At 46.3% G+C, this 27,154-nt stretch overlaps 1 protein-coding gene across 3 annotated transcripts in view; it reads right to left on the bottom strand.

Annotated features, from left to right (window-relative positions):
- Positions 1-27,154, bottom strand: part of LOC147718175 (uncharacterized) — a 376,315-nt gene that overhangs the window by 142,647 nt on the left and 206,514 nt on the right. For all 3 annotated transcript variants that reach the window (XM_086919269.1, XM_086919267.1, XM_086919268.1), the window contains one exon: positions 12,450-12,599. In XM_086919269.1, the coding sequence (XP_086775395.1) occupies positions 12,450-12,599 (150 nt within the window). The remainder of the gene's footprint in view (positions 1-12,449; positions 12,600-27,154) is intronic.

Here is a 27,154-nt window from a genome sequence, read left to right as displayed (position 1 = left end):
ATCGAGAGCCCCATCGAATTTTTCTATTTTTGCCACGTTTTAAAAAACATTTTTAATTCAACCTTGGACTTACATCTGAATGGTCCTCATTTCCATTTTCTTATTCATGTCTATTGACTTTATCACAGTATTTTTCTGTCTAATCAATAGCCATTACCTTACTGAACGTTATGCCGGGAAGGTAATTGATGGAACTTTGGCACCACACTCATCTTCGCACATCATGAAGCGCGACCTGACTTTCGTCAACATCACAGCTTGGCCAGTGTTGGATGGCATTGTACGGGATGCTGTAAAGTTTCAGATTCACGGTCTTACCGAGGTGGTTAATGTCCCAAATGTACTTTGCATTTCTATGTGGAATGTAGTGAAACAGTCATTATTTTCCGATTTGAAATATTATGCTGCATTTGATGCTGAAGATTTATATTTAAATTCTGCACATTCTGCTGACTTGTTCTGTTACCAGCACTATGGCCATAATTTTCTGCATAAAGCTAATACCTTTAGAAATGTGGTTTATTATACACAATGGGAACAATGCCCAGCTCCCATTGAAGGCAGTTCAAAATCTCTTTTGAAAAAATATACATACTTCACTGATTTTAATAAATCTAACCCTGGTTCATTTTACTTTTAAATAAACTCTACATGCGATTCGAAAGTCAGGCTCACTAACACCAAGTTAAGGTATTCAAAATCCTTTATTGATCAGTTAGCTATAGGTTGCTATGAGCTGTGGAAGGGTACTGTTGATCTTAAATCTGTCTTGGGTTCTTGACCCTGGCAGGTACAGGACACAGAGGCTTTACATTGAGCGTGCCTTATCCCAAACCACATGTTGTTTCTGAACAACTCTTTTTATCAAACAACCTGTTTTGGATTAGCTCCCTCAAAACAAATGAATGCCTCTAAAATTCCTAATCTGCATGCTTATCATACATGGAACAATCACACAGATATGTACCATGATGAATTGCAGTCATTAATTGCTAATTCATCATTTAATGTTTCTAGTCTGGACCCCATGGGTTGGTTATTTTGGCAAACCAGTTCTAAATCCTACCAACACCGTTTTTTCGGTAACACCCCTGGGTACACACAGGACAGACCAGATCCATGTTTTGATAGCCCCTTTATGTTACAACTTATTCTGTGAGAATATTATGCCAAAATTGGTTAAAATAATCTACCCTGACGTCAGTGAAACATCATTTGTCCTTATTAACTGACAACATTGATTTGACAGATTTTGTTGCCCTGCAGGTGGGAGATCCAAACAATTTCTCTATGCTATATACAATTAGGCTTGGAAGCTGTCCCAAATCGAAGCAGCTTCACGTCTAAGGGCAATAGACCAAGCAAATTTAGAAAAATTCTTGCTGTTGTTGATAATAGCATTAACACTCTATCGTCTAGAATGTACACATTAGATAATATTGTTTCATCTGTTGTGGACATTGTACATGATGAAGTGTCTGTTTTGTACAACGGTCAAAATTAATTGCATTCCATCCTGCAGTTTTCTTGGACTTTACAAACATTGAAGACTGGGAAAGTCCCTTGGGACTATATATGAAAACTTCCTCTTTATTTTTGCCTTTTAATATAACAGAACAACAGCAGTTTATGTCCATGAAGGATGCAACATATTCACTTTTACATACTGAAAAATTAGAACCATTGCCATTTCCTGTGGCCGAAATTAATTCTGCTGTGTAGCTTCTCCATGGGGTAATAACACTGCCATTTTCCTTGTTTAAATTTAGCTCATGTATTAAACATTATGCACTGGGTAGGTATGAACCACTCGGTGGTGCCTTTCTCCATGAAGTGTGGTCCTTGCCATTCACATACAGATGTCTGAGGGACAACAAGGATGTTTACTTAACGGGAGAAGAGTGCAGTTCCACACCTGATCACTCACTTGTGTGAAGAATATACAATTGCATGGCGCTTGTAATCTACAGGCACCGAATTTAGCTTGCATTTTAAAGGGAAATCCAGTGTCAGCTATTAAATCAACTTTCACAATGCTTACTAACGGTAGGTATGTACTTTTAAATAATGAAGCCTGCTGGGGCATGCTGGCTGGGATCCCTTACATTGTGACTATCTCACGTGTAGTTTGCTGTAAAAATGTGCTTTTCCTACCCCCACATGGGAGGCGCGACATCTCAATTTGGCCTTCCATTTCGACCTTGAAGGCAGAGTTCAACAAGTTGAGCAGAATAAGAGCATTATTGTCCCAAAAAGAAGTTGCTCTGACTTCATTCCGTGAAACATTTGTCCGTCACGTGGCGACCCACATTATTTTCAATGCCTCTACTACAACAGGCTTGGCCCATTTTTTAAAATTGTGGGCTCAGGCCTTGTGACCTCATTTCAAACTATATTTGGTGTGATACCAGCATTTTATCTTTCTATTTTTTCCAGCATCTTCAGCGGGTTCCCGCCAATTCTCGCCTTGGCTGCCAGTGTTCTTTTGTTGATTTGCTTGCTCCAGAATGGCGTCTCAAGAAACAGCAGACCCCGGCTGACACAGCTCACTAATCATATGCTTGAATACTATGGAGTGCTGCCCTTGACCACATTGAACATGGCATATGGATTATCCTTCCGATTTTCATACTTTACTTGCATCCAACCTGTGTTCCTTTGCCTGGATTGCCACTTCAAATGGGCATTAGATGTCTGCCTCTCTAATACGGTGTCTCCTGCCCCGTATTATGATCGCTGACGAGGTCCTTAGTGGCTCATGAGCTGCGCTATTCTGGTGTTGGGATAATGGCCTGCGCACGGAGTTTTGGCTATTTGGAAATCTGTGCAGCTGCACATGACGTCCTGGAACGGAGTTATCTTGAAGAACACGCAAGTTGTCCTCTGATGGTGCTAGAGGCTCCAGTTATAGAAGAACATGTATGTTCATTTACTTTACTAGATTGGATGTCTTTTCGGACAATAACAATGACTTCCTCTTGGAGGCTGTTGCAACGTATTGCGCATACACACTGATGGATTAAATTGGCACCCTTCCATTGTCATTCGAGTACTGCTACTGAGTTTTTTATCCCTGGCTGGCTGATCCCCTATTGTCAGATTTTTTTCTTGGCTCCGTTTTTCTTTTTTTTTCTTTTTCTTTTTTTCCTTCCCCACTTTCAAATTGACACATTTGACATGGATGACCTAATTTCTTGCTCACTTGAACTTAAACTCTGTGTTCCTGTTGAGTCCTTGGCTCATTGGCCCGATCAGGGGAGGGTGTAGTGAGGATATGATATTGCTTGCAGACATTGCTAGGTTAACATGAATGAACTACATACTTAGACTCCATCTTGCTGCCTTTGCACACAACACTTCATGCTTCTGTTCTCGTAAATAAAACTGCTTGCTTTTCTTCACTTGAGAACAGTATGTTTTTCACAAGTACAGGCTTACACCGTGACCTTAGTCTGCAGAGAGTGTTCAAGGTCGAATAACAATGTATGCTGTTAATTCACGTTGATCGGTCCCACTCACTTAGACTAAACATGAACTCAGCTGCGAATAACTGAAAGTCGGGTGCCTTTAATATGGCATTGCATGCACGTAAAAGGCACTTGGAGAAAACCTTTCCATCTACAGAGAGGTGTGCTTGTCCTGGGATGTGATTCACTTCACCTGATCTTGAAGGTATGGGGTCCCCCTTTTCTGAAGCCTAGAGATCTTCTATTATTATAAAACTAGCTACTAGCCAGGGGAGGGTGGTACACAGTGCTCTAATCCTGGTTCCACTATCATTATAACATGATTTCTCCCTTTGTGTTTTATGAAATTGTAACTATGCTGATTGTATTGTTTGTATGCATCTTTTTACTAGTATTGGCTGGAATACTGCATCTTAGAGAACATAGTTGAAATAAACATTTTAAACTATAACATGTCTCCGATTACTCACGTTGTGGACTTGTATGAGAATAAAAGCCAAAGAGTGTTCTTGATTTCCACTATTCATGAGAGTTCACTAAGTCACTTGTTCTGGGTTGTCTAATCATTGGTAGCTTCGCTGTAGCACGGAGAACGAATGAGACACTGATGGTAGTCGGATTGGGTTCTGGGCACTGAGGTGGTTTTTTGGTACAGCACAATACAAAGGGGGTCCTGGTTTCCTGCACATAGTTCTGTGCATGAGCAGAATCCCTACAACAGTACAGCAGGCCCTTAATTGTGCTGCACCTCACAAAAAGGAAACCATGGTAGTGAACACAGTAAAATGAATACATTTCAGGAGATAGCCGTGTTGCTTGCTAGAAACGCAGTAGCGCCTGCCTGGATTCAAGCGGCGTTTTGAGCCGGAGTACTGCCTGGAACTGAACTGAATCAAGTTTGATCATGTTAGAAGTAGAACGTGGCAGGAAATTATTAACACAGACCACGGTGACCACTTTATTTGTTTTGATTTATTGTGTTTTCAGATGGACAGTGGTGTCAATTTCTTATGAGAGTTGCATTCTTGGTGTACTAAGAGGAGTTTTGGGTAAGAGGCAGCTCACTGATGATGTTAGGTGTTACTGGGGGCTACTCTTTTATAAACAAACAAAACACAGTTAATTAGGACCAAGGGGAATTTTAAAGACCGTGCTCCAACATGTTCCCTCTACACATATCACTATAAATATATTGGCGGGTCTAGCACACAATGTGTTCTCACAGTGCACCCAAAAACAGCTTCAAACCAATTGTATCAGAGACAAAAGAGTCATCCCTACAATGATCAAGGAGGGATGCCCATCAGTCACCACACGGAACCGCCCTTCATCATTTGGGATTTCACCAAGGCCGTTGCTGGGATAGCCCATCAACTATCACGGTTGGGGGTCCTGATGTTGGGAGGAGCTCCACCGCCGGGCAGTAGGGTATAACTAGGGTCTTGCTTCTCAAGTTATGAGAAAGAAAAAATCAAACCCTGTGGACTGATGTTGCAGTGCTCAAAAGGTGTGAAAAAATGAAAAAAACTAGTGAATGTAAAATAGGATAGGGGGTACTTATAACTTTATTATGGTGTTACCCTATCGGCTTGGATGCCGACGCTGCAGTACCGACGGATAGAGCGGTGCTTCTCCTCTTTCCTGAGCCGTGGCCAGGTGGGGTGAGGTCTATACCTCTTACAGAAATGAAATCATGTTAAGAGGGAGCAGAACACCTAGTGATATCAGGTGATCTCTGTATCTTATTTTGATTTTGAGCACTTACGGTATTCACTATCACTTATCTCGCAGTAGCTATTATTAATATGGTCCTGAAGAAAGCAATGACAAACACGTCTATTATTTGCTGAAACATGTCGACCACGCTTTACATCTAGACGGTCTTTATATTTTTTCTGACTGTCACTTAACTACTACTTTTTAACATTGGAAGGTAGGGTAACACCAGAATAAAGTTATAAGTACCCCCCTATCCTATTTTACATTCACTAGTTTTTTTCATTTTTTCACACCTTTTGAGCACTACAACATCAGTCCCCAGGGTTTGATTTTTTCTTCCTCATAACTTGAGAAGCAAGACCCTAGTTAGACCCTACTGCCCGGCGGTGGAGCTCCTCCCAACATCAGGACCCCGACCGTGATAGTTGATGGGCTATCCCAGCAATGGCCTTGGTGGAATCCCAAATGATGAAGCGCGGTTCCGTGTGGTGACTGATGGGCATCCCTCCTTGTTTCATTGTAGGGAGGACTCTTTTGTCTCTGATACAATTGGTTTGAAGCTGTTTTTGGGGACACTGTGAGAACACATTGTGTGCTAGACCCTCCAATATATTTATAGTGATATGGCTACTCTTTTATGCCATGCCACTGTATGTCTGAGTGTTAGTATTAATGTGATGAGTTAACTGAATTGGTTCATTAATGGTGTGTTAGGTATGCCATGTTGCATTTTTGCAAATGTGTGGTTGACAGTGTAGGCCATGCACATATATGTTCCCCTAGATACAGAAGGAGTAGTGAAGAGTATAGGTCCTGTCCTAATGTGAGGATCCTGACTTCCTTAGGTGTGATTGAGATCCTAACACCTTTACATGTAGAGGAGCGTTTATGTTGTTCGTGAGGCAAGGTGGGTTCAGAAAAACCTGTGGTGAAGGTTCCATGGTGTGGGAATGTGTAAAGATTATAGATACCTTTTGGTAAATTACCTCATGTGTGGTGATGTGGAGGGTTGAAAGATACCCATTACAAGGTTTCCCACCCTTCCCAAGGGGTTAAGGAAGACGGGTGGTACATAAGCATGTAGGGGTTGAAAGATACCATGTGAGTAGTTGCCCTAAGTGTGAGGTCAAGACAAGTTTACATTTGTATAGCGCACTACTCACCCAGAGGGTCTCAAGGCGCTTGAGGGAGGGGGGGAGCTTTACTTATCAAACATCCAAGTTTTTAGTTGTTTTCTGAAGGAGAGGTGGTTCTGTGTGAGGCGGAGGTGGGTGGGGAGGGAATTCCATGTCTTGGCCGCTAAGTAGGAGAAGGATCTTCCTCCCATGGTGGATCTTTGGATGCGTGGAATTGCGGTGAGGGCTTGATTGGACGATCGAAGTTGGCGGGTGGGGGTGTAGAAGGACAGCCTAGGTATTCGGGTCCTATGTCGTAGAGGGCTTTGTGTAAGTGGGTGAGGAGGCGGAACGTTATTCTCTTGTTGACGGGGAGCCAGTGGAGGTCTTTCAGGTGACCGGAAATGTGAGCTTGGCGGGGGATGTCTAGGATGAGTCTGGCTGAGGCGTTTTGGATGAGTTGGAGTTTTTTCTGTAGTTTGGCTGTGGTTCCGGCGTAAAGGGTGTTTCCGTAGTCTAGTCGGCTTGTGACCAGTGCATGGGTGACCGTCTTTCTTGTTTAGGTTGGGATCCAACGGAAGGTTTTGTTGAGCATACGTAGGATGTTGAAGCATGATGATGAGACGGCGTTGACTTGTCTGGCCATCGAGAGGGAGGAGTCCAGGATGAAGCCCAGGTTACGTGCGTGGTCCGTTGGTATGGGTGCAGTTCCCAGGGCCGATGGCCACCATGAGTCGTCCCAGGCGGAGGGGGATGAACCTAAGATGAGGACTTCCGTTTTGTCGGAGTTAAGTTTTAAACGGTTGTTCTTCATCCACTCGGCTACTTCTTTCATCCCTTCGTGTAGGTTGGTTTTGGCGGTGTTTGGGTATTTGGTGAGGGATAGGATCAGCTGAGTGTCGTCTGCGTAGGAGATGATGTTGAGGTTGTGCTGGCGTGCGATGGATGCGAGGGGGCTCATGTAGACGTTGAAGAGGGTGGGGCTGAGTGAAGATCCCTGGGGTATGCCGCAGATGACTTCGGTGGCCTCTGATCTAAAAGGGGGGAGGCGGACTCTCTGGAATCTTCCGGCGAGGAACGAGATTATCCAGTCCAATGCTTTTCATTGTATTCCGACGTTGCTGAGGCGTTGTATAAGGGTGTTATGACAGACTGTGTGGAAGGCTGCGGAGAGGTCGAGTAGGATGAGGGCAGCAGTTTCTCCGTTGTCCAGTAGAGTTCGAATGTCGTCTGTTGCTGCGATGAGGGCGGTCTCAGTGCTGTGTTTGGCTCAAAAGCCGGACTGTGAAGGGTTGAGGGATTTGTTGGATTCGAGGAAGGCGGCGAGTTGACTGTTGACGGCTTTCTCAATGACTTTGGCAGGGAATGGGAGGAGCGAAATGGGGCGGTAGTTCTTAAGTTCAGTGGGGTCAGCTGTAGGTTTCTTCAAGAGGGCGCTGAGTTCGGCGTGTTTCCAGCTTTCCGGGAAGGTGGCGGAGCTGAGGGAGCAATTGATGACGTCTCGAAGATGGGGTGCGATAATGTAGTCTGCTTTGTTGAAAATGTGGTGGGGACATGGGTCGGTTGGCGATCCTGAGTGAATAGTGTTCATCAGGAGGATGGTGTCTTCAGTGGTGATTGGGTTCCAGGCGTAAAGGTTGTTGGAGGAAGGTTTTAGTTCGGAGGTAGTTGGGGTGGGCTGGTCTCCAAAGCTGTTATGTATGTCAGCGATTTTGTTGTGGAAGAACGAGACTAGAGAGTCTCAGAGGTCTTGGGATGGAGTGATGTCGTTGGTGCCGGCGGTGGGGTTGGTAAACTCTTTGATGATGTTGAATAGTTCTTTGCTGTTGTGTGCGTTGTTATCGAGTCGATCCTTGAATGCTGATTTCTTGGTTGATCGGATCAGTTGGTGGTGTTTGCGGGTGGCATTCTTGAAGGTGGTCAGGTTGTCAATGGTTGGGTTTTTTCGCCAGGCTTTCTCGAGGGTGCAACAGATCTTCTTGGATTTCTTAAGGTCATCATTAAACCAGAGGGCTTTTTTGCTGCCTTGCTTGATTACTTGGATTTCAACTGTAAAGGTGTCCAAGCATGTCACTTTAGGGACATGGTAATGTTAGTTTTCAACATGTTCCACTTTTAAATACCACACACTCTATCTAGTGGGTTACAAGGCTTATGTCGGGCAACTTACTAATATTTTAAAGGAAAGGGTTTATCCATTAAAAAGGGTATTTGAACAGGTTGCATTACATGCAGTTTTAAACTGTAGCAGTCAGGTTCCAATCGTTGGCCCCAAACCATGTTTTCTTTGTTACATTAGTCGATGGCATAAAGTGCTGCAGTCCACAGGTTTCCGTGCTATGAGTGCAGTTTCCACACCATATACCATGGCTTTATTGGTGAGTTAAATTAGCCCATTCCTACATGTTTTGGGGGTCAGAACCAATACAATAGGCACTGGACAGCAGTGCTCCAGTATGCAATGTTGTCACAACAAGTCTTCCTGGTCATGTATCACTAATGTTACTGATACTCTGCCCAAATCTGCCCTCATATGTTGCTCAAATACTTTCATGTTATTACAGTCTCATTATGTCCTTGAACTCCTTTCCATGTTTTCTTGATAATCCTCAGTCTAATCTCCTATAAACAGAAGTCACAAGCACAACTTCTTCCGATTGAATACTGCTGCTCCTTACAAAAGCAGATGAACGCTGAAAGGTAGATCTTGTGAATCGCATTCCAGCACCATATCGGCCCCACTAACATTGTTTGGCGCCGAAACCAGAAAGCGTGCACAGAGTTGGTAAGCCTGATGAAAGTCTGATGAAATGGCCAATGGCAGCACGCAGTACTTGCCAACCAGCTCATCTTCACTGAAAAAAAGTAAGATACTGTGAGTAACAGTAGGGTTATATATGTGAGCCTATGTTCCTTCCTTTCAGACAGATGGTTGATAAGCAAGGATAAATCCTTAATATCCTGATGTATTTCTGTCAGAAATCTTTATTTCATTTGTGTTAATTCACCACTTAATTAATCCATTTCACTCTTGATTTGATTATAAGTTTTTATTGAGAAGAGAGAAGACAGCCGACACGTGTTTCGCCCTATGGCAGGTAGGGCCAGGACTTTCTCAAGGCAAAACAGGTTCAATAGTCTTATGCTCAAGTCGCGATGATAAGCATTTCAATACATTTCAATGTGAGCGTCCAATTTTTTGGAAAAGTCCTGAGTGGTCCTCGGATAAATCCGTGTTAACAGGGGTCCTGTGGGAGCCCTGTTAATATGGATTCAGGACTTTTTGACTTTTCACATGTATAACCCTACTTGATCTTGCGAAGCTACAATGGTCCAGAGCTTCGAGCACAGTTCCTTCGATATTCTAGGAATCAATATCTAGCCTCAGGACCCCTGGACCTGTTGCTCACTGTAAGTAACAGTGACTTTTTGATCGAGATAAAACTATATCAAAGGCAGACACAAAACACTTGGAACTACGGCTACACTAACTGGTGCACGTTTCGTATGACATCACATAACCATCCCGCTCAAGGATTGTGTTCACCCACATGCCATAGCCAAATACCATTATAAGCGTAAATGTTTGATGGCGAATGCGGAATAGGTTGGCTTTGCTAATGCTTGAGAAGAAATGTAAAAAGCATTGACAAAGCCAAATCTATGAGAAGTGCCAGCACACATTATTGGGGGGTGGCAGGGCCATATCCTGCCTGGGAGGGGGTGGTAGAAGAGGTGTGGAGGACTAACTGGTGGGGACAATGACAATGTAAAAGTCCAGTAAATGTCCAGTATTTGTAAAGCACAAACAATTACCCAAAGGTGTCAAGGCTCTGGGGGCCCCTCCGGAAGATTAAGCGAGCTATTACCCAGAGTCACATGGTGCTGGGCTGATCTGCCGCTGGCACCGGGATCGAACCATGTGCCCCCGGGTTCAGGCGTCAGTTGCCCTGGCCGCTGCGCCACACCTCTTCCACTGATGGGGACATAAAGACACGAATGAGAAGTTCCACTGGGGAATATGTAAAGCCCCACGTAACCTTCCACTAAAGTCATGGTTTTAAGGATAGGACTACACAATGTCCCTAAGGACCTGGGCTTCGTAAACATGCCAGTGAGAACGGTGTTTCGCTTGAGTTCATTATACTGTCAGTGTGTAACTGAGGGAGAAACATATGATGGCCACTTGACCTAAGCCACATTGCATGTAATGTCAAAGAATAGTAAATTAATTCCTTAATATAAACAGATTACAAATCCTGATTCTCATGTGTCTCATTTGTTCCCATCCATAAATGCTGTTCCTTTTAAGGTTTCGCCTGCACAGCTCTGGCGCTGTGCTTGAGAAATCTCTTATATTTAATATCTCTTTAAAGGAGGCTCTTATCAGTTCCCGTAGATAAATTACTGTGTTCATTGTGTGGAACTTTTTTTGTTCGCTTCCCCTGACTGCACACATTTATCATACTTCTACTAAAGCTGTTCACACTGTATAAGCCCCATTCACTGTCAAGATGAGACCTCTTCCCACAGAAAAGGCAGACAGTTTCTAACAGTATGTTGAAATGCTTGCTTTTCATTACTTAGTTGTGCACAGCAGATGCTTTAGCCTTAGAAAGTTGGTGGTTTGTCCTAATCATTCCTCAGTACCTTTGTTTGCACTTTGAAGGCATTATTGGATTGATTTCAATGTAATCAAATTGGTCATTATGATCAAATGCTAATTCTTGTAATGAACATCGTGCGTTAAAAATAAAGTTCATATATAGGAGCAATGCTATATTTTACAACTAAACAGGCAGTCACAAGTGAGGTTACCTTGCAGGCACTAGGATCATGATTTGAATGGTGCAGCAGATACAGTGGCAACGGGCCCAACATTTGTCCGAACTCCTCGAACACATATTATTGCCATATTTGACTATTAACCCGTTAACCGCGGCAGTAATTCCGCCGCGGTGCGGGCGTTTTCGTGCGCGGGTGGGGAGCCGTCGGCCAATGGCCGACGGCAGCACTGGGGAGGTAGTGCTGCCATCGGCCATTGGCCGACGGCAGCAGGGAAAGGGATAAACAGGCACTCACAATTGCAGTTACCTTGCAGTTGAGGGGATTGATTTGAATGGTACAGCAGGTGCAGTGGCACAGGGCAAAAAAGTTGTTTTAACTCCACTAAACACAAAAAATTGCTATATTTTACTACTAAACAGGCAGTTACAGGTGCAGTTCTCTGTCAGGCACTAAGGACACGATTTGAAAGGTACAGCAGGTGCAGAGGCACAGGGCAAAATAGTTGTCAGAACTCTTCTAAACACCTAATATTGCTATATTTTACTACTAAACAGGCAGTCACAGTTTCAGTTACCTTGCAACTGAAAGGTGCTTGATTTAAATGGTGCAGCAGGTGCAGTTGCACCAGGGCCAAAAGTTATAATAACTCCACTAAACTTCAAACATTACTATATTTTACTACTAAACAGGCAGTCACAATTGCAGTTAGCTTGCTGGTAAAATGACCTTGATTTGAATGGTGCAGCAGGTGCAGTGGCTCTGGGGGCAAAAGCTCTAGGGACCCCACTAAACCCAGAATATTGTTAAATTAAACTACTCAACAAGACAGTCACAAGTGAATGTAGCAGGCAATAGGGTCATGATTTGAATGGCGCAGCAGGTGCAGTAGCACAAAGACCAAAAGCTTTAGGCACCCCACTAAGCACCTAGTATTGCTATATTTTACTACTAAACAGGCAGTCACAAGTTCAGTTACCCTGCAGACAACAGGGTCATGAGTTGAATGGTGCAGCAGGCGCTGTGGTAACGGGCCCAAAAGTATTCAGAACTCCTCTAAATACATACAATTACATCAATTGATTCTATTATCTCCCTCTTTCATTTCATTTTTCAAAATGTTGCTATTACTTACCCACACTATACTACTAGTAACAGCACAATATATAGCCTTTTTGTACATAAACAAGTCATAACATTTTAACAGACTTTCTGTAACTTATATTGTACAACTACTCAGCAAGCTACAACAAAAAACAATGTGGTATTAATCACATAGGCGAAACCTAATGCATTTACCAGTGCTTGTTATTCACCCTCTCACATAATATCATTTTAATAATGAAGATGTGTGTTTCTTTACTTGATGTCGTGGCCAGGATGTTCGTGTCCTTCATGCTGCTCTCTCACTTCAGGGATCCCATGCTCATCGCTCTTCAGGTTGAGCTCAGTGGGCTTTGCATGTGTGGACAGGCCTATGCAGCAAGAACCAAAGGGAGAGGAGGGCTCCATCCTGCAGGAGAAGAAGATAAATAAACAAAGCAGAGCAGTTAGAGGGGAAACACAGCTTCAGCTCATCTCTATTTCCCATCCATCAAGATGATGGTGCACACCAGAGGCACAGTCGCCTCTTTTAAGGCGTTTGCAGTGTCTAATTTGAGCTGGTGGTTTACGGCACCTAATTTTCAACACCAGTACTTATGACAGCTAAATGGTGCCACTGTGGGTTATTTACAGATTAACAGAACAACAGTTATTTATTAATTCAATATACAATAAAAACAGCCTGGGGGCCTAAAATAGCCGGAACTTGCACACTTACACACAGGTACTGTCATTGGCAGTGCTGGCAAGGGAAGTGTGTGGTGCAAGCTGCGGTGGCCTCCTGACGAGGGCGCGGTCACTTACCATTTTTACAAATTAAGCACTGGCACTTTTCACATCTTCACTGGTACCAAATCACAGGGCGAGACATCGATTCAGCAATCATTCAGTGGTAAATTTAAATTACCTATACTTAATTTATGCGGTAAAGTTCAATAAGAATAACTCAGTCAAAAATAAGAGACAGAATCCGTGGTATTTGAGGTTTTAAAAGGGGTTTTATTCCTTAAAAAGGAATTGGTTTAAACCAGGTAATCATGTTCCATCACCACTAAGGTTCAGGAAGGGATAGACAATACTTTATTGACAGGTTACCATATATATAGTCAATGCATTACAGTAATGGCAGATGCAGAAGGCGTAACAGCTGAGAGAAACGAGATAAGACTACACGTGCGTAACAAGAGGCGTGCACAAAGGCGTACACGGAGGTGTGTGCTAGACAACGTCATAGAGAAGTGTCACAGGTGGGTGGATACATAGAAGAATCCTGCAGTGTCAGCAGAAATATGTGGCAGAGATGCGCGCGCAGCAGCATGACGTGTAATTGACGTGGAACTGGAGGGTGAAGGAGACTTGACATTTAGCCTTACATGAGGAGACAGAAGTCTGGGGTGTCAGAACAACCTAAACCCAAATCATATCTATATCTTGTGTTTAAGGAACTGTATTATCTAGAAGGAAAGGTCTCTCGGGCAGAGGCTATTCTATACTGACTGCTAGTGCGTGCATGTGCAACTACGTGTCTACGTGTAAAGCAAGGGGGCCATGGGCCTACCATGGTAACGGGAGCTATGAATTACTTGCATGAAGACAGTGAGGCCGGGCCCTTTGCTCTGCAGCTGGGAAGGATGTTTTCGTAAACTACTAGACAGGAATGTATTTTCGAGGAGCGGAGCAGATAACTTGAAGGTTGAATACAGTCTTGGCAGGCAAGGCAGGCTGAGCCAGACACCGCTCGCCACGCAGGGAGTAAGTCAAGGGTCAGGAAGCAGCAAGCTGCGGCTTTCAGATACAGAAGGCAGGAAAAGGCTTGATGGCAGAAATCAGGGCCTAACTCTCCAGAGAGAGTAAAACATGAAAAGTGCACCATATAAAGACGTTGGCAAGGCACACTTAGGAACGGAATATCTGACCCATTCATGGTGGATCTGAAAGAGGACATGTTGACGTTGGACGCAAATGTATTTGCGTCTTCATAGCTAGAAGTGGAGGGAACATACATGTACCTAAAGCACGTACATGGAGCCGGTGGGGTCTACGATAGGGGACATAACTGACCATGAAAATTCATATTACCTCACTGGGACCAACCGGCCTCGTGTCGGTAGTCCCAACCCAGCAATTAAGATGCAACCGAACACTGTTCAGACGCATGCCTCTTCTTTACAATGGGAGCACGCATTTCGACCGGAATGCATTCTCTCATTGTAAAGAGAAGAGGTGCAGTTCATCCCTGCACCCTGTGGCAGGCAGCTCAAGGTGCCTGCCACAGGGTGCAGGGATCAACAGGGGGGCACCATAGGAGGCCCCTCGCCCTCCAATCGGAGGCCGTGCACCCATGGGGACTTTGCTGAGGGCATACAAAGTCTACTTCCGGTAGACTTCCTGTGTCGGAAAAGGCTGGCACAAAAAGGCTGTCAAAATCCGACATTGTAATCCATTGGGCGGAAAGAGCTGCCCTAGGGATTCCTGGAGGCTTTCCAAATGGCAGACGGGCTTGAAACCCATTCGGAATTCTAGTTCAGATTCCTTTCCGACCGACTACATCCAAATGGGTCGGTTGGAAATAAACCCAAACTGCTCATTACGATGCCGTAGGAACGGCTTCGACCGAGGCCTGAGCTGTTGACTACGGCATCGCAATTGGCCCCTTGTTGTTTGTTATAATGACCACAGAACACATACTATGAGATACAGTTTGTTAGTATCTGCAGCATGATCACTGCAATGTAAAGATATGAAATACTGAGAAGCTGAGGTCTGGGAGTAAATACAGAAAGCAAATTGTATTTAAACACTGAAACAGTCTCTGATCCAATAACAATAGAACCTTTTTTTGTAAAAAAAAAAAAAGCGAAATGCTTGAGTTTGAAACAATGCCATTATCATATCCTGGGTTAATATACCACAACCAGGCGCTTTTTTAACAAGTGAAAGTAGCATAAAGGGTCACATGCCGTATGGGTGACTTTGGAGAACGCGGAGACGGCCTGAGGATAGTGTAAGGCGGAGGAGAATCGTTGCCTTCGGACCTCGGCGCCATCTTCTCTTACTGCGCCGGATTGCTGGTGAGTGCCGCGCGGGGCCTGGTCGCTGGGCCTTTGCCCCCTCAGTCGTCTGCTGCGGTGCTTCTTGCGGGCTGCCCGTCCAATTCAGGCTCCCGAGTGGGGGCTGCTGGTTCCCGATACGGTCGCGGCCCTTTGGCCTTCGGGGTGTCGGGACCGGGGCCTCGATTTTCGGGCCTGGGCCGGATGCTGAGCGGCGGGCGGGGACGCTCGCGGTGAGGCGGCGGGGGTGTGCGTGCTCGGGGTCGGGCAACCGTGGGGCGCTGCTACGCGATTCTCGGCGGCCCCGCCTTGTAAACACTCATGGGACTATCGGACCCCTCCATTCCTCCTGCTCTAATCGACGCTCCCCACCCCACCACATCCTGAGGGTGCATTCAGCGCATCAAACCGTACATTGGGCCCTGGGCCTGCAGTGACTGCCCCGGCCCTCACTCACCTGGACCGACGCTGCCTGGTCGCTGAACCTCTACTGTTGGTGGACGACGCGGACACTTTCTGGTGCTTGGTACTGCTCTGCCGCTCTCCCATTTTGCCGAAACACCTACACCCCACTCCCGGCACAGCTTAGCCCTGCGGGCGACCGTGGAGATGGGGAAGAGAGATCCCACAGAGGAAGCTCAGCTTCGACAAGACTCCCCTTCTCTGCACAGACCCTCCGCCTGGTTCGGCGACCGGGGCTTCCAGCGCTACGGACTTGGGAGATGCGGCGGCTATGGTTGCCACCATGATGGGTGAAATGCGCGCAGGCTTTAGGGCGCTCGACACCCGCTTCGACAGCCTGGAATAGAAACTGGCGGACATGGGTACAAAAGTGCAGGCCCATGACAGAAGGCTCGATGTGGCTGAATCGCGAATATCTGACATCGAGGATGGCACATCGAAATCACTTAAGTGTCTGGAGCCATTAAAAACAAAGATTTTGAAGCACGCTGTAGGCGCAATAACATTCGTATCCTTGGCGTGGCAGAAACAACAGCCACGGGTCGATTTGACGTTTTTGTCGAAACACTGTTGATCGAACTATTTGGCAGAGACACATTCACAGCAGGCTTTGTGGTTGAGCGTGCACATAGGTCTCTGGGGCCTAAACCTAAACCTGCCCAATTACCAAGACCCATCATCGCCAGGATCATGAACTTCCGAGACCGTGACGCTGTGCTGCGCGCGGCGCGTGAGACTGGAGAAATGCAGTGGCAGGGCAGCAAGCTGTCCTTCTTCCCAGACTTCACATTAATGGTACAAGAGGCACGTCGCAAATATAACGGAGTTAAATCCGCCCACCGGAACTTAGGCCTGAAATACGGTATGCTGTACCCAGCTAGGTTGAAGGTGGATGTGAACGGTAGATTTCGCATTTTCGACTCTCCAGCGGAGGCCCAAGAATTCTGCCACAACTACAAGAAACAGGGCTCAGCGGCAGCTACCGGTTCTCCTCCCAACTCTCCACCCCGAAACGACACAGTCCAGCGCTGACCTATTTGCTGAAACTGGCCAGGGCTGACCACTCTGCATTGACTCTATTTGCACCCTCGTCGAAATACTGTAGTCTAGATGTGGATTTACCAACGTTAATTGACTAGGTCTCTGGTTCGGTGGCCGCCTGTTCGGTTGCCCGTATGGAGTGGCGTTGCCACCCCCATTAGCGCGGGCCATGTTGTTGCTATTTTCTGGGGTTTTATCATTCCTTTATTTGCAGTTTTATTGTTTCTTCGAATGGTTATCACCTTTGTTACTCTGCATTATTGTTCAGCGATGGTCCGGGGATCGCCTCTCGTGGGGTTCTGGGAGGCTGGGAGGCGGGTGGGGGGTGGGGTTTGTTTTATTTCACTGGTCATGTAGGTTACAGCCTAGCTGCGAGTATCGTTTGAGCATTCAGTCATATGCACACTTGCTACAGACTATATTGACAATGGATATATGGCCAGGATAGGTCTACAGACTGGTCCCTCCAAACTGCCTTTGATGTCTTGGAATGTCTGGGGCTTGAATACCACAAGGAAACACAAACAGGTGCTGGCTTATGCGGCGCGAGATGGGGTGGACGTCCTCTTTCTACAAGAAACTCATTTGGTACAGCAGGACGTGGCATCAGTGGCTAGAGGATGGGGGTCACACAGAGTGTTTTCCTGCTATAGTAGGTTTGCTAGAGGCGCAGCGATCCTTGTACACAAACGAGTCCCGTTTGTAATGACTGGCAGCAAAACGGATGGGGAGGGCAGATATGCACTTGTTATGGGAATGCTGTTCGGGTACAGGATTGCACTGTTGGTGTGTATGGTCCGAATGTGGATAACCCTGTTTTTTTTCAGGATCTACAGTTGACACTGCTTCACTCCGACATTGACTTGTTGGTTCTGGGTGGGGATTTTAACATATTGCTGAATCCCGACAGGGACAGCACCTCCCCCTCTCCTGACTGCAAACCAAAGTCACGTGCTGTGCTGGCGGAAATTTGTTCCCATTTCTCCCTAGTGGACATAGAGGCTAGATTGCACCACCACACTCCAGCCTACACGCATCACTCGGGCTTCCACAACACTAGCACTCGAATTGACTATTGGCTCCTGTCCCCGGGTGTCGCAGGTTGGGTTGTAGGCCTTTCCACGTTGCCTTGCACCCTTTCAGACCACTCTCCCATTGTTTTGTCCCTAGAGATCCCCAGATTGGGAGGTTACGAAAGACAGTGGCGATTCCCTGGCAGGGCTCTACTAGACCCGACTTTCAAGGAGGACATACGAACTGCTATCGACGACTACTTTGACATTAATACTGGCTCTGTTACCTCCTGGTCCACGCTATGGGAAGGCTTCAAAGCCACATTACGTGGGGTTTGCATCACTAAGAGTGTGGGTTCCTTACGAGAGATTCGCTCCACCCTGACCCGCATTGAGGCGGATATCCTTAAGTTAGAGAAGGAGACCCTCTGGAATCCTTCGGTGGACCATGAGGTTAAACGCCTGGAATTGCTTTTGGAATTTCTGGACGCAGCGGACAGGGAGGTGAAGTTCATGGGCAAATACTACACAGCGCGGCAATATGGTGAGGGAGATAGGCCAGGCAAACTATTAGCGCAAATGCTTCGCCCACCACACCAAGCTGCTTGCATTACGGAGGTACTTGACGCTCAGGGTACACAACAACACTCCACTCCAGAGATATCCAACACTTTCCTGTCATATTACAAGACCCTCTACACTTCCACACTCACGGGGGAGCACTGCCACCCGGGTTCTTACTTGAATGAAATCGCCATGGTGTACCTGGAAAAAAAACATGCAGGAGATTTTAGCCATGCCCATTACACCGGATTTTATAAATGAGGCGATCGATTCCTTGCGTAGCTCTTCTGCTCCCGGCCTTGACGGCTACACGGCTGACTTCTACAAGGAGTACAAAGAGGAACTTGAACCTAAACTGGTCGAAGTGTATGCAGAGGCATTGGAGTCGGGCATTCTTCCACCCACACTCCGGGAAGCGGTCATTGTTCTACTTCCCAAACAGGGCCGTGACCCCTCGTTGTGCAGCTCATATAGACCCCTGTCCGTCTTGAACCTCGATTACAAAATTCTGGCCAACGTCCTGGCAATTCGGCTGGCGCTTCTAGTGGAAACTATAATTTCGCCGGCTCAGTCCGGATTCGTACCACACCGATCCACCTCTTTAAACCTTCGGACACTATTTTCGGTTTTACACAGAATAGAACCCTCCACGCCGGCTGCAGCAGTGTTCCTGGACGCGGAGAAAGCGCTCGACACCCTGGAGTGGCCCTTTTTTCTGTCTATTATGAGGAGAATGGGGATGCCTGCTATGTTTGTGGCGACGGTTGAGTTGCTGTACTCGACTCCCACCGCCCGTATACGGCTAAACGGCACTATCACTGAAAACTTCACACTTTCACGTGGCACCCGGCTCCTGTTCATCATTGCGATGGACCCCCTGGTGCGACATTTCCAGGAGAAACATCTACACTGTGGTCTCCAGTTTCGCACCGGCCCCCTGCTGATCTCGTTATATGCCGGTGACACAGTTCTGTATGTCCGCACTCCCCAGTCCAACCTTGAACCACTATTGACGGGACTTTCCCATTTTGGCGACTACTCAGGCCTTAGAATAAATTGGCATAAGTCGGTAATCTTCCCGCTCACCCCCTCCACCATGCAGTGGACCTGCTCGTTCCCTTTGGAATGGTGCACGGATTCCGTGAAATATTTGGGAATACATGTTCACCTTGACACGGTTACCATTGTCCGACTGAACTACGGTCGCGCCCTTGATTTTTTAGAAGACAATACGGAACGCTGGATTCACCTCCCGCTGTCTATGGCTGGACGGATTGCCATCATTAAGATGATTGTACTTCCTAGATTTTTGTATCTGTTTAACAATCTTCCGATCCCCCTCACCAAGATTTTCTTCTCCCAACTCCGCTCCTCCCTTCTGCGCCTGATATGGGGAGGCAAGAACCCACGCGTGTCCTGGCGAACACTAACACTCCCTTACGAGCGAGGCGGCTTCGGAGTGCCAGACTTTTTTTTGTATTATTTGGTGGCGCAATGCGCTTACGCGTACCCTTGGTTTCACCCTGATGCCAGGATACCCCATCTGCGACCAGAGGCTGACTTGGCGCTCCCTGTGGCCCTCTCCTCCGTCCTTCCCAAGGGTCTTCCCCGGGACTCACAGGACATACAGCCTTTGTCCACTACTTGCTGGGCCTGGGACAAAATTCGACGCCTCTTACTGCTCGAGAAACTATACTCGCCTGCATTGCCGTTGCCCAATCCCCACTGGCCCATCACAGGTGATTCGGTGGTACGACTCACACTCTCCAAATACCAAATACACACTGTAGGTGACCTTTTCCCGGACGGACATGCCTTTTCTCTTACTGAGGATCCCCGCTTTACGGACAGGACCTTCATGGACTCATTCACACTGACTAGACTTCGTTCGATGGTCAGAGCCGAATTTCCCACATTCCCGCTTCCTCTGATGACACCCCCGCGCTCACATTCATAATACAACACCAAACTGGGGCGCATGTAGTGTCTAAGCTATACAAGCTGTGTCTGGCCTCCATTCCCTCACTCGACTCTAAGGTGCGTGCTGACTGGGAGGGCGACCTGGTTATTCCAATCACGGAAGACCAGTGGGCAGCGTGCTGTGCCACCACGAGAGATGTGTCCATTAATGCCAGACACAAACTTATACATTTCAAGTTCCTCAGGAGGGAATACCACACTCCAGCACTCGCCCATAGAATTGATCCAAGCAGACCGCACACTTGCCCTAAATGCCACGGCCCACAGGCTGATTTTGCCAATCTTTCCTGGACTTGTCCGAAACTACACACATACTGGCTTCAGGTGCATCGGGTTTTGGGGGAGATGCTTGAAATGGTTCTACAATCCACCCCTGAAATTGCGCTACTCGGCTATGTCGCCGAATTCCAGCACCCGCTACGGAAGTTGGCATCCATTGGCTTCCTTTTGGCTAAGCGTGAAGTGGCGCTTCTCTGGTGTGCTAGGTGAGCTCCTACTGTTCGCACTTGGCTTCGTAGCATGGCATACTGCAATGTAAACAGCGTTGAATACTCTGAGACGGTTCCAACAGCCTCCCGGCCGCTAGACATCTGGGGACCATATCGGAAATATATCGCGAAAGTAGCCCTAGAGACGCAATCCCAATCCATTAATTCCTTTGTCCCTGCAGGGGTGGGATAAGCAGTATCACTACGGCACTTGATAACCACTTCTGGCACTATTTGGCACCAGGGCATGCTTGACTGGCACTACTGGGCCGCGTGGCTGTCTGCACTGGTTATATTATGTGTGCTCTTTATGGTCGCATTGGGTGTTGCCTTTCATACTAGGAGGTTCCGCCATCATCTATGTGACCTTTGACAAATGCTGGATCTGGGACTAATAGTCATGTTGCTCCATTTGATATGTGCCATGCTATATACGAATCAAGACTTTGTGCTGACTAGTCTGCTCGATATTGCTCGCAGCTTTATTGCCCTTCATCATTCTGTGTACATGTGTGACCGTTTTTTCTTTATTTCTATTATGGTTTATCTTATACTTTCTCGTTTTCTAAAAAGGCAAAAATGTATTATCGACATGAGTCATTCGATCAATTTTCAATCCCACTGTATTGTACCACATTCTCGGCTTTACCACTGATCACTTTTCATTTATGTAAGAAGTAGTTCAGTGTATGTATTGATTGGATTGCTATTCTGTGTAATAAACAGATTTACAAAAAAAAATGTCTGGATACATTTCACGATCCAACTTGCAATGCCTGATTTAGATATGGGATTGCCTTTGTGTGGCGGAGAAAAAGCAACAAAGAGCTGCTTTGTTTTGTGAAATTCTTTTGTTCTTTCCACATAGTATAATAGAGCTTTTCTAACATGAAGTACGGGTAGAATTCATTCTGCTACAGAATCAGGTTTAGGAAAAATCACAGGTAACTCAACTGATTGACTAATATGAAATGCAGAAACTACTTTAGGATGAAATTTAGGATTGGTTTGAAGAACCACTCTGTCTTTATGAAGCTGAAAGAAGGGCTCTTGTATAGTTAATGCCTGGAGTTCACCAACTCTCCTCAGGGAAGTTATTACTATGAAGAAAGCAACTTTTTATGAGAGGAACTGTAACTGACATGTGTGCACTGGTTCAAATGGTGGACCCATCAGCCTTGTAAGGACTATGTTCAAGTTCCACATTGGTGCAGGTAGACTCTTGGCGGTATTACTCTTTTTAATCCTTCAATAAAGGCTTTAATTACTGGTACTCTGAATAGAGATAAGTGTTGTCTGTTTTCTAAGTATGCAGCTACTGCTGTTAGATGTAAGCGAACGGATGTGTAGCCTAGTGCAGATTGCCGTAATTGTAACAGGTAACAGATGATGTCCTGTACACAAGCATCAAGAGGATTGATATTGTTATTGTTACAATAAATAACAAACTGTTTCCATTTTACTGCATAACATTCCCTAGTAGTAGGCTTTCTAGCGTCTTTTAGGATATTCATACAGTCTACGACCTCTGGAGCCAGATCGCCAGGTTGAGTTCTTTGGGATTTGAAATGAAATGAAAGCATCCTCCAATCAGCCAGTGGGCAATACACAGGTCTTACAATTGGACTCTTTCACGCACTTGAAGCCAATGAAGAGCCCTTAAAGCCGGCTGTGTTGATTGGAGGCTCCGAGTGCCCATGAGTGTCCTGGCAGCAAAATTTTGCATCATTTGAAGCTTAGCCAGGACCGAGCAAGGGGCACCTAGATACAGGGCGTTTCCGTAATCCAGACAAGATAGAATGAGCGCTTGGACTACAAGCTTTCTTGCTTGAGCTGGTAGCAAAGGGGGTATTTTACGCAACATTCTTAGTATGCCAAAGCAATATGCGACAAACCTTCTAGCTTGAGATTTAAAGCAAAGTTCAGAGTCCAGCCTGAAACCGAGGCTCTTCATCTCCGGTTTAGGGGCTGGGACGGGACCCATACATAATGGGCATGAGAGAGCTACCTCAGAAGGGGAGGAATTACCAAGGAGCATAAGCTCGGTTTTCTTGAGGAAAGGGCCAAGATGAGAGGGGGCTCTGTCCTTATGGTTTAAGGCGACCACCAGTTGGGTGTCGTCCGCATAATAATAATAATAATACTGTGATTTATTAAGCACGATAGCTACCCCCAACACAGGGGTGTCCTGGCGCTAGAAACACTAGGTAAAAAGAGTCAAAGGCAAGAGTGTGTATTTTCAGGTCTAAAAAACTGCTGTCCTGAAAAGCCATGTCTTCAGGGATTTTTTAAAACAGGCCCTTCGCAAGGCGGCTGGGAGGTTGTTCCACAATACGGCTGTTTTGACTGTGAATGCTCTTACACCCAGCCGTGATTTCTCAAAACCCGGAGTCTGAAGCCAGTTGAAGGAGTTAGAACACAACATCCGGTTTTGTTTATAGGGGCAAAGACTTTCCTTCAGATACTTCGGGCAGTTTCCGTTCAGAGCCCGATAGGCCCTTGTCATGGCCTTAAATAGGATTCTTTTTGCTACTGGTAGCCAGTAGAGTTTGTGTAAATGCGGAGAGACATATTGTCGGAATGGGATCCGGCAAACCAGTCTCGCAGCTGCATTTTGTATCATCTGAGGGCGATGGATTGCATATTTAGGGAGGCCAAGGTACAAAGCATTGGCATAATCTAACCTGGATGTAACTGTAAAATGTACAACTGTTTTGCGACAATCTTCCGGTAAAAAATGCAAGATTTTCCAGAGATTTTTTAACTTAGTAAAACAAGTCACAGAGACCTGTTGTATTTGGGCTGAAAAGGTCAGATTTGCTTCCCTTTTCACTCCTAGGTTTCGGATAGAGGTGGCCAAGGATGGCGGGTGCCCATTTCTGCTGGCCACCAAAGTTCTGACTTGGGCACATTTCGTTGTCCGAAAAACAGAACCTCTGTTTTTTCCGCGTTTAGCTTTAGTTTATTAGAATTCATCCACATAGCTATATCGCGTAAGCACCCCTTAAAATTTTTGAAACCATCCACCGTCTGCTGTTTAAAGGAGAAAACCAGCTGAGTGTCGTCAGCATAGGAAACAGCTTTGACCCCCCAGTTGGCAATCATGGAAAACAGAGGAGCTCGGTAGATGTTAAAAAGTAAAGGACTCAGTGCTGAGCCTTGGGTTACCCCACACCAGAGTTGTTTCGGTTGGGATTCATATGGCGTGAGGGCGACTTTCCGAATCACCACCTAATCGACTCTGCCACCTCCAACAGAGCAGTCTCTGTACTAAATCCTGCTCGACAGCCTGATTGAGTATCATGCAAAATCCTATTCTGCTCAATGAAACTAGTCAATTGGCGTTGGACCCGTTTTTCCAGCATTTTTCCTGGAGCGGGTAGTAGCGAAATAGGTCGCAGGTTTTTTAGATCGCCCGGGTCTCCATTTTGGTTTTTTTTTTTCAATGGGAGAAGTGTTGCATGCTTCCATTTATCTGGAAACATGCCAGTTTTCAAAGAAGAGTTCCAAATATGTAAGAACTCATCCACCAATGAGAATGCTAGCACCTTCCATAATTTGGGCGGGCATGGATCATCTGGGGCTCCTGAATGGCATCTCTGAATTTCATTTAGAGCTTCCAGTGGCAGAATTGGAGAGAATTCGCTAAGCCTAGGGATCTCCCCCCGGAGCGGAGATTTGTCCTTTTACACAGTAGCCTCTGGGGCCCAAAATGACTCGTAGACCTTTACGATTTTGTCGTTAATATAGTTCGCAATCTTATCGCACAGGGCTGGGGATGAGGTTACTTCTGTCTCCAGTTCCCTGGGCTTAAAAAAGGATTGAACAACCTTAAAGATCTCGCTGCTCGACTGCTTAGCATTTCGGATGCTTGACGCAATATGATTTCATCTAGCTGTGTTTAACTCCTTCAATCAATCAATCACAGACATTTATAGAGCGCACTACTTACCCGGAGGGTCTCAAGGCGCTTGGGGGGTGGGGGGGGTGTGCTGCTACTGCTCGAATAGCCAGGTCTTGAGCTTCTTCCTGAAGGAGAGGTGGTCTTGGGTCAGGCGCAGGTCGGTCGGGAGGGAGTTCCAGGTCTTGGCGGCCAGGTAGGAGAAGGACCTTCCTCCTGTTGTAGTTCTTCGGATGCGGGGGACGGCGGCGAGGGTGTGGCTGGCTGATCGTAGATGACGTTTGGGAGCGTAGAAGTTGATGCGGTTGTTGAGGTAGCTCGGGCCTTGATCGTGTAGGGCTTTGTGTGCGTGGGTGAGGAGACGGAAGGTGATTCTTTTGTTGACGGGGAGCCAATGCAGGTCTCTCAGATGTCCGGAGATGTGGCTGTGTCGTGGGATGTCGAGGATGAGTCTGGCTGAGGCGTTCTGGATCCGCTGGAGTCTCTTCTGGAGCTTGGCGGTGGTTCCGGCGTAGAGGGCGTTGCCGTAGTCCAGTCGGCTGGTGACGAGGGCCTGGGTGACCATCTTCCTGGTCTCGGTGGGGATCCACCGGAAGATCTTCCGTAGCATGCGCAGGATGTTGAAGCATGACGAGGAGACGGCGTTGACTTGTCTGGTCATGGTGAGGGAGGAGTCCAAGATGAAGCCCAGGTTGCGTGCGTGGTCTGTCGGTTTGGGTGCGGTGCCCAGGGCGGGGGGCCACCAGGAGTCGTCCCAGGCGGAGGGCGAGGAGCCCAGGATGAGGACTTCCATCTTGTCTGAGTTCAGTTTCAGGCGGCTGATCTTCATCCATTCAGCAACGTCTTTCATTCCTTCCTGGAGGCTGGCTCTGGCGGCGGCGGGGTCGTTGGTCCTTATGAAACACTTGTAAGGCTTCTTTATAATTTGCCTTCATTTTCTCACAATAACCCAGACTCCATTTGCATTCCAACTTTTTGCACCTACTCTTATGTTCCCTAAGGGCATTAGAGAACCATGGGGCAGAGGGGGATAATCTATTTGATGTCCCCACTCTGGCTGGTGCTACCAACTCCACTGCCGAAGCAATCGAATGGTGTAATGAGACTGCATCAGCATCTGGATTGGCTGAGAGGCAGGGAGGGTTGTCTAGCAAAATGGGGCTTTGTGTTGTTTCAGTTAAATTATTCCAATTTCTTTTAAGCATAAGGCATGTTCCTTTAGCTTGCCCTGAGTTTGATAAAGAAATAGAAAAAGGGACCAAATAATGATCTGACCATGTCAGGGGGACGGACATCTCCATGACAATGGCGGTACAATTGGAGAAAACTAAGCCCAAGGTATTCCCTGCTACATGTGTGGGGTAGAAGACCCATTGTTTGAGGCTAGCCTCAGCTAATAATGTAGTTAACTGCATTGCCTGCGGACAACTTAGATCATTTACATGCAGATTAAAATCTCCCAGGGCCAGAAAAGAGAGTACATAATCGATTTTTGGACAATTATATTACAGATTGTATAAAGGGCGGGTACTGCACAATCAGGTGGTCTGTAAATAAGAATCCCCCCAAGTGCAGCCGTGGGGGTCGGTTGTAGACAGAAATTTAAACCTTCTATGCCCTGAGTGAGCAAAAACAGGAGCCGAGGACACTAACTCCCATGTGTCTCTGAAAATAATGGCCACCCCGCCTCCCCTTTTACCTACTTCTCTGTTGACATGGCACATTTTAAAGCCTGGAGGGATCGCTAATGTAAGGTAAGGTAAGGTAATTTTTATTATGCATAGTTAATTAAAACCAGTGCAAACATTTTACAAAACAGATTAAAATATCATAAGAAAAATTGATACATTAAAACGTCATTAAAAGAACAAGCAGTAAAAGCCCGATCTAATGTCCAGATACATTACTTTTAAGGTAGAAGAGCAGGTATCATTGAGTTCTGGTTAGTGTCTGTATGTTTCCTGTGTAATATTTTTTGACAGTTTCTGCTCAATTAGCGCAAGGAACTTTACATACCTGCAGTTCAGTTTTGTGTTTGCAGGGTTTAGGCAAGCCGGCACTGCTTGCCTTCTGGTGCGAGATCCTATCTGTTTAAGCTGGTCCTTTAAGAGCTGTTGGCGTGCTGTCGTAGCTCTTGACAGAGGCAAGCCATATGAAGTATATCGCCCTTCTCTGTGTTGCAGAAGGTGCAGGCATCGTGGCCATTGCTCCTGAGCCATGGTGGAAAATGCTCTCTAGTGGGCACAATCAGGTGGTCTGTAAATAAGAATCCCCCCAAGTGCAGACGTGGGGGTCGGTTGTAGACATAAAGTTAAACCTTCTATGCCCTGAGCAAAAACAGGAGCCAAGGACACTAACTCCCATGTGTCTCTGAAAATAATGGCCACACCGCCTCCCCTTTTACCTACTTCTCTGTTGACATGGCACATTTTAAAGCCTGGAGGGATCGCTAATGTAATTGTTGT

Source organism: Lissotriton vulgaris, chromosome 4_2 (genome assembly GCF_964263255.1).
Source record: "Lissotriton vulgaris chromosome 4_2, aLisVul1.2, whole genome shotgun sequence".
NCBI classification, from domain to species: domain Eukaryota; kingdom Metazoa; phylum Chordata; class Amphibia; order Caudata; family Salamandridae; genus Lissotriton; species Lissotriton vulgaris.
Note: the sequence above shows the minus strand (reverse complement) of the source record. Positions and strands in the feature narration are given on the sequence as shown.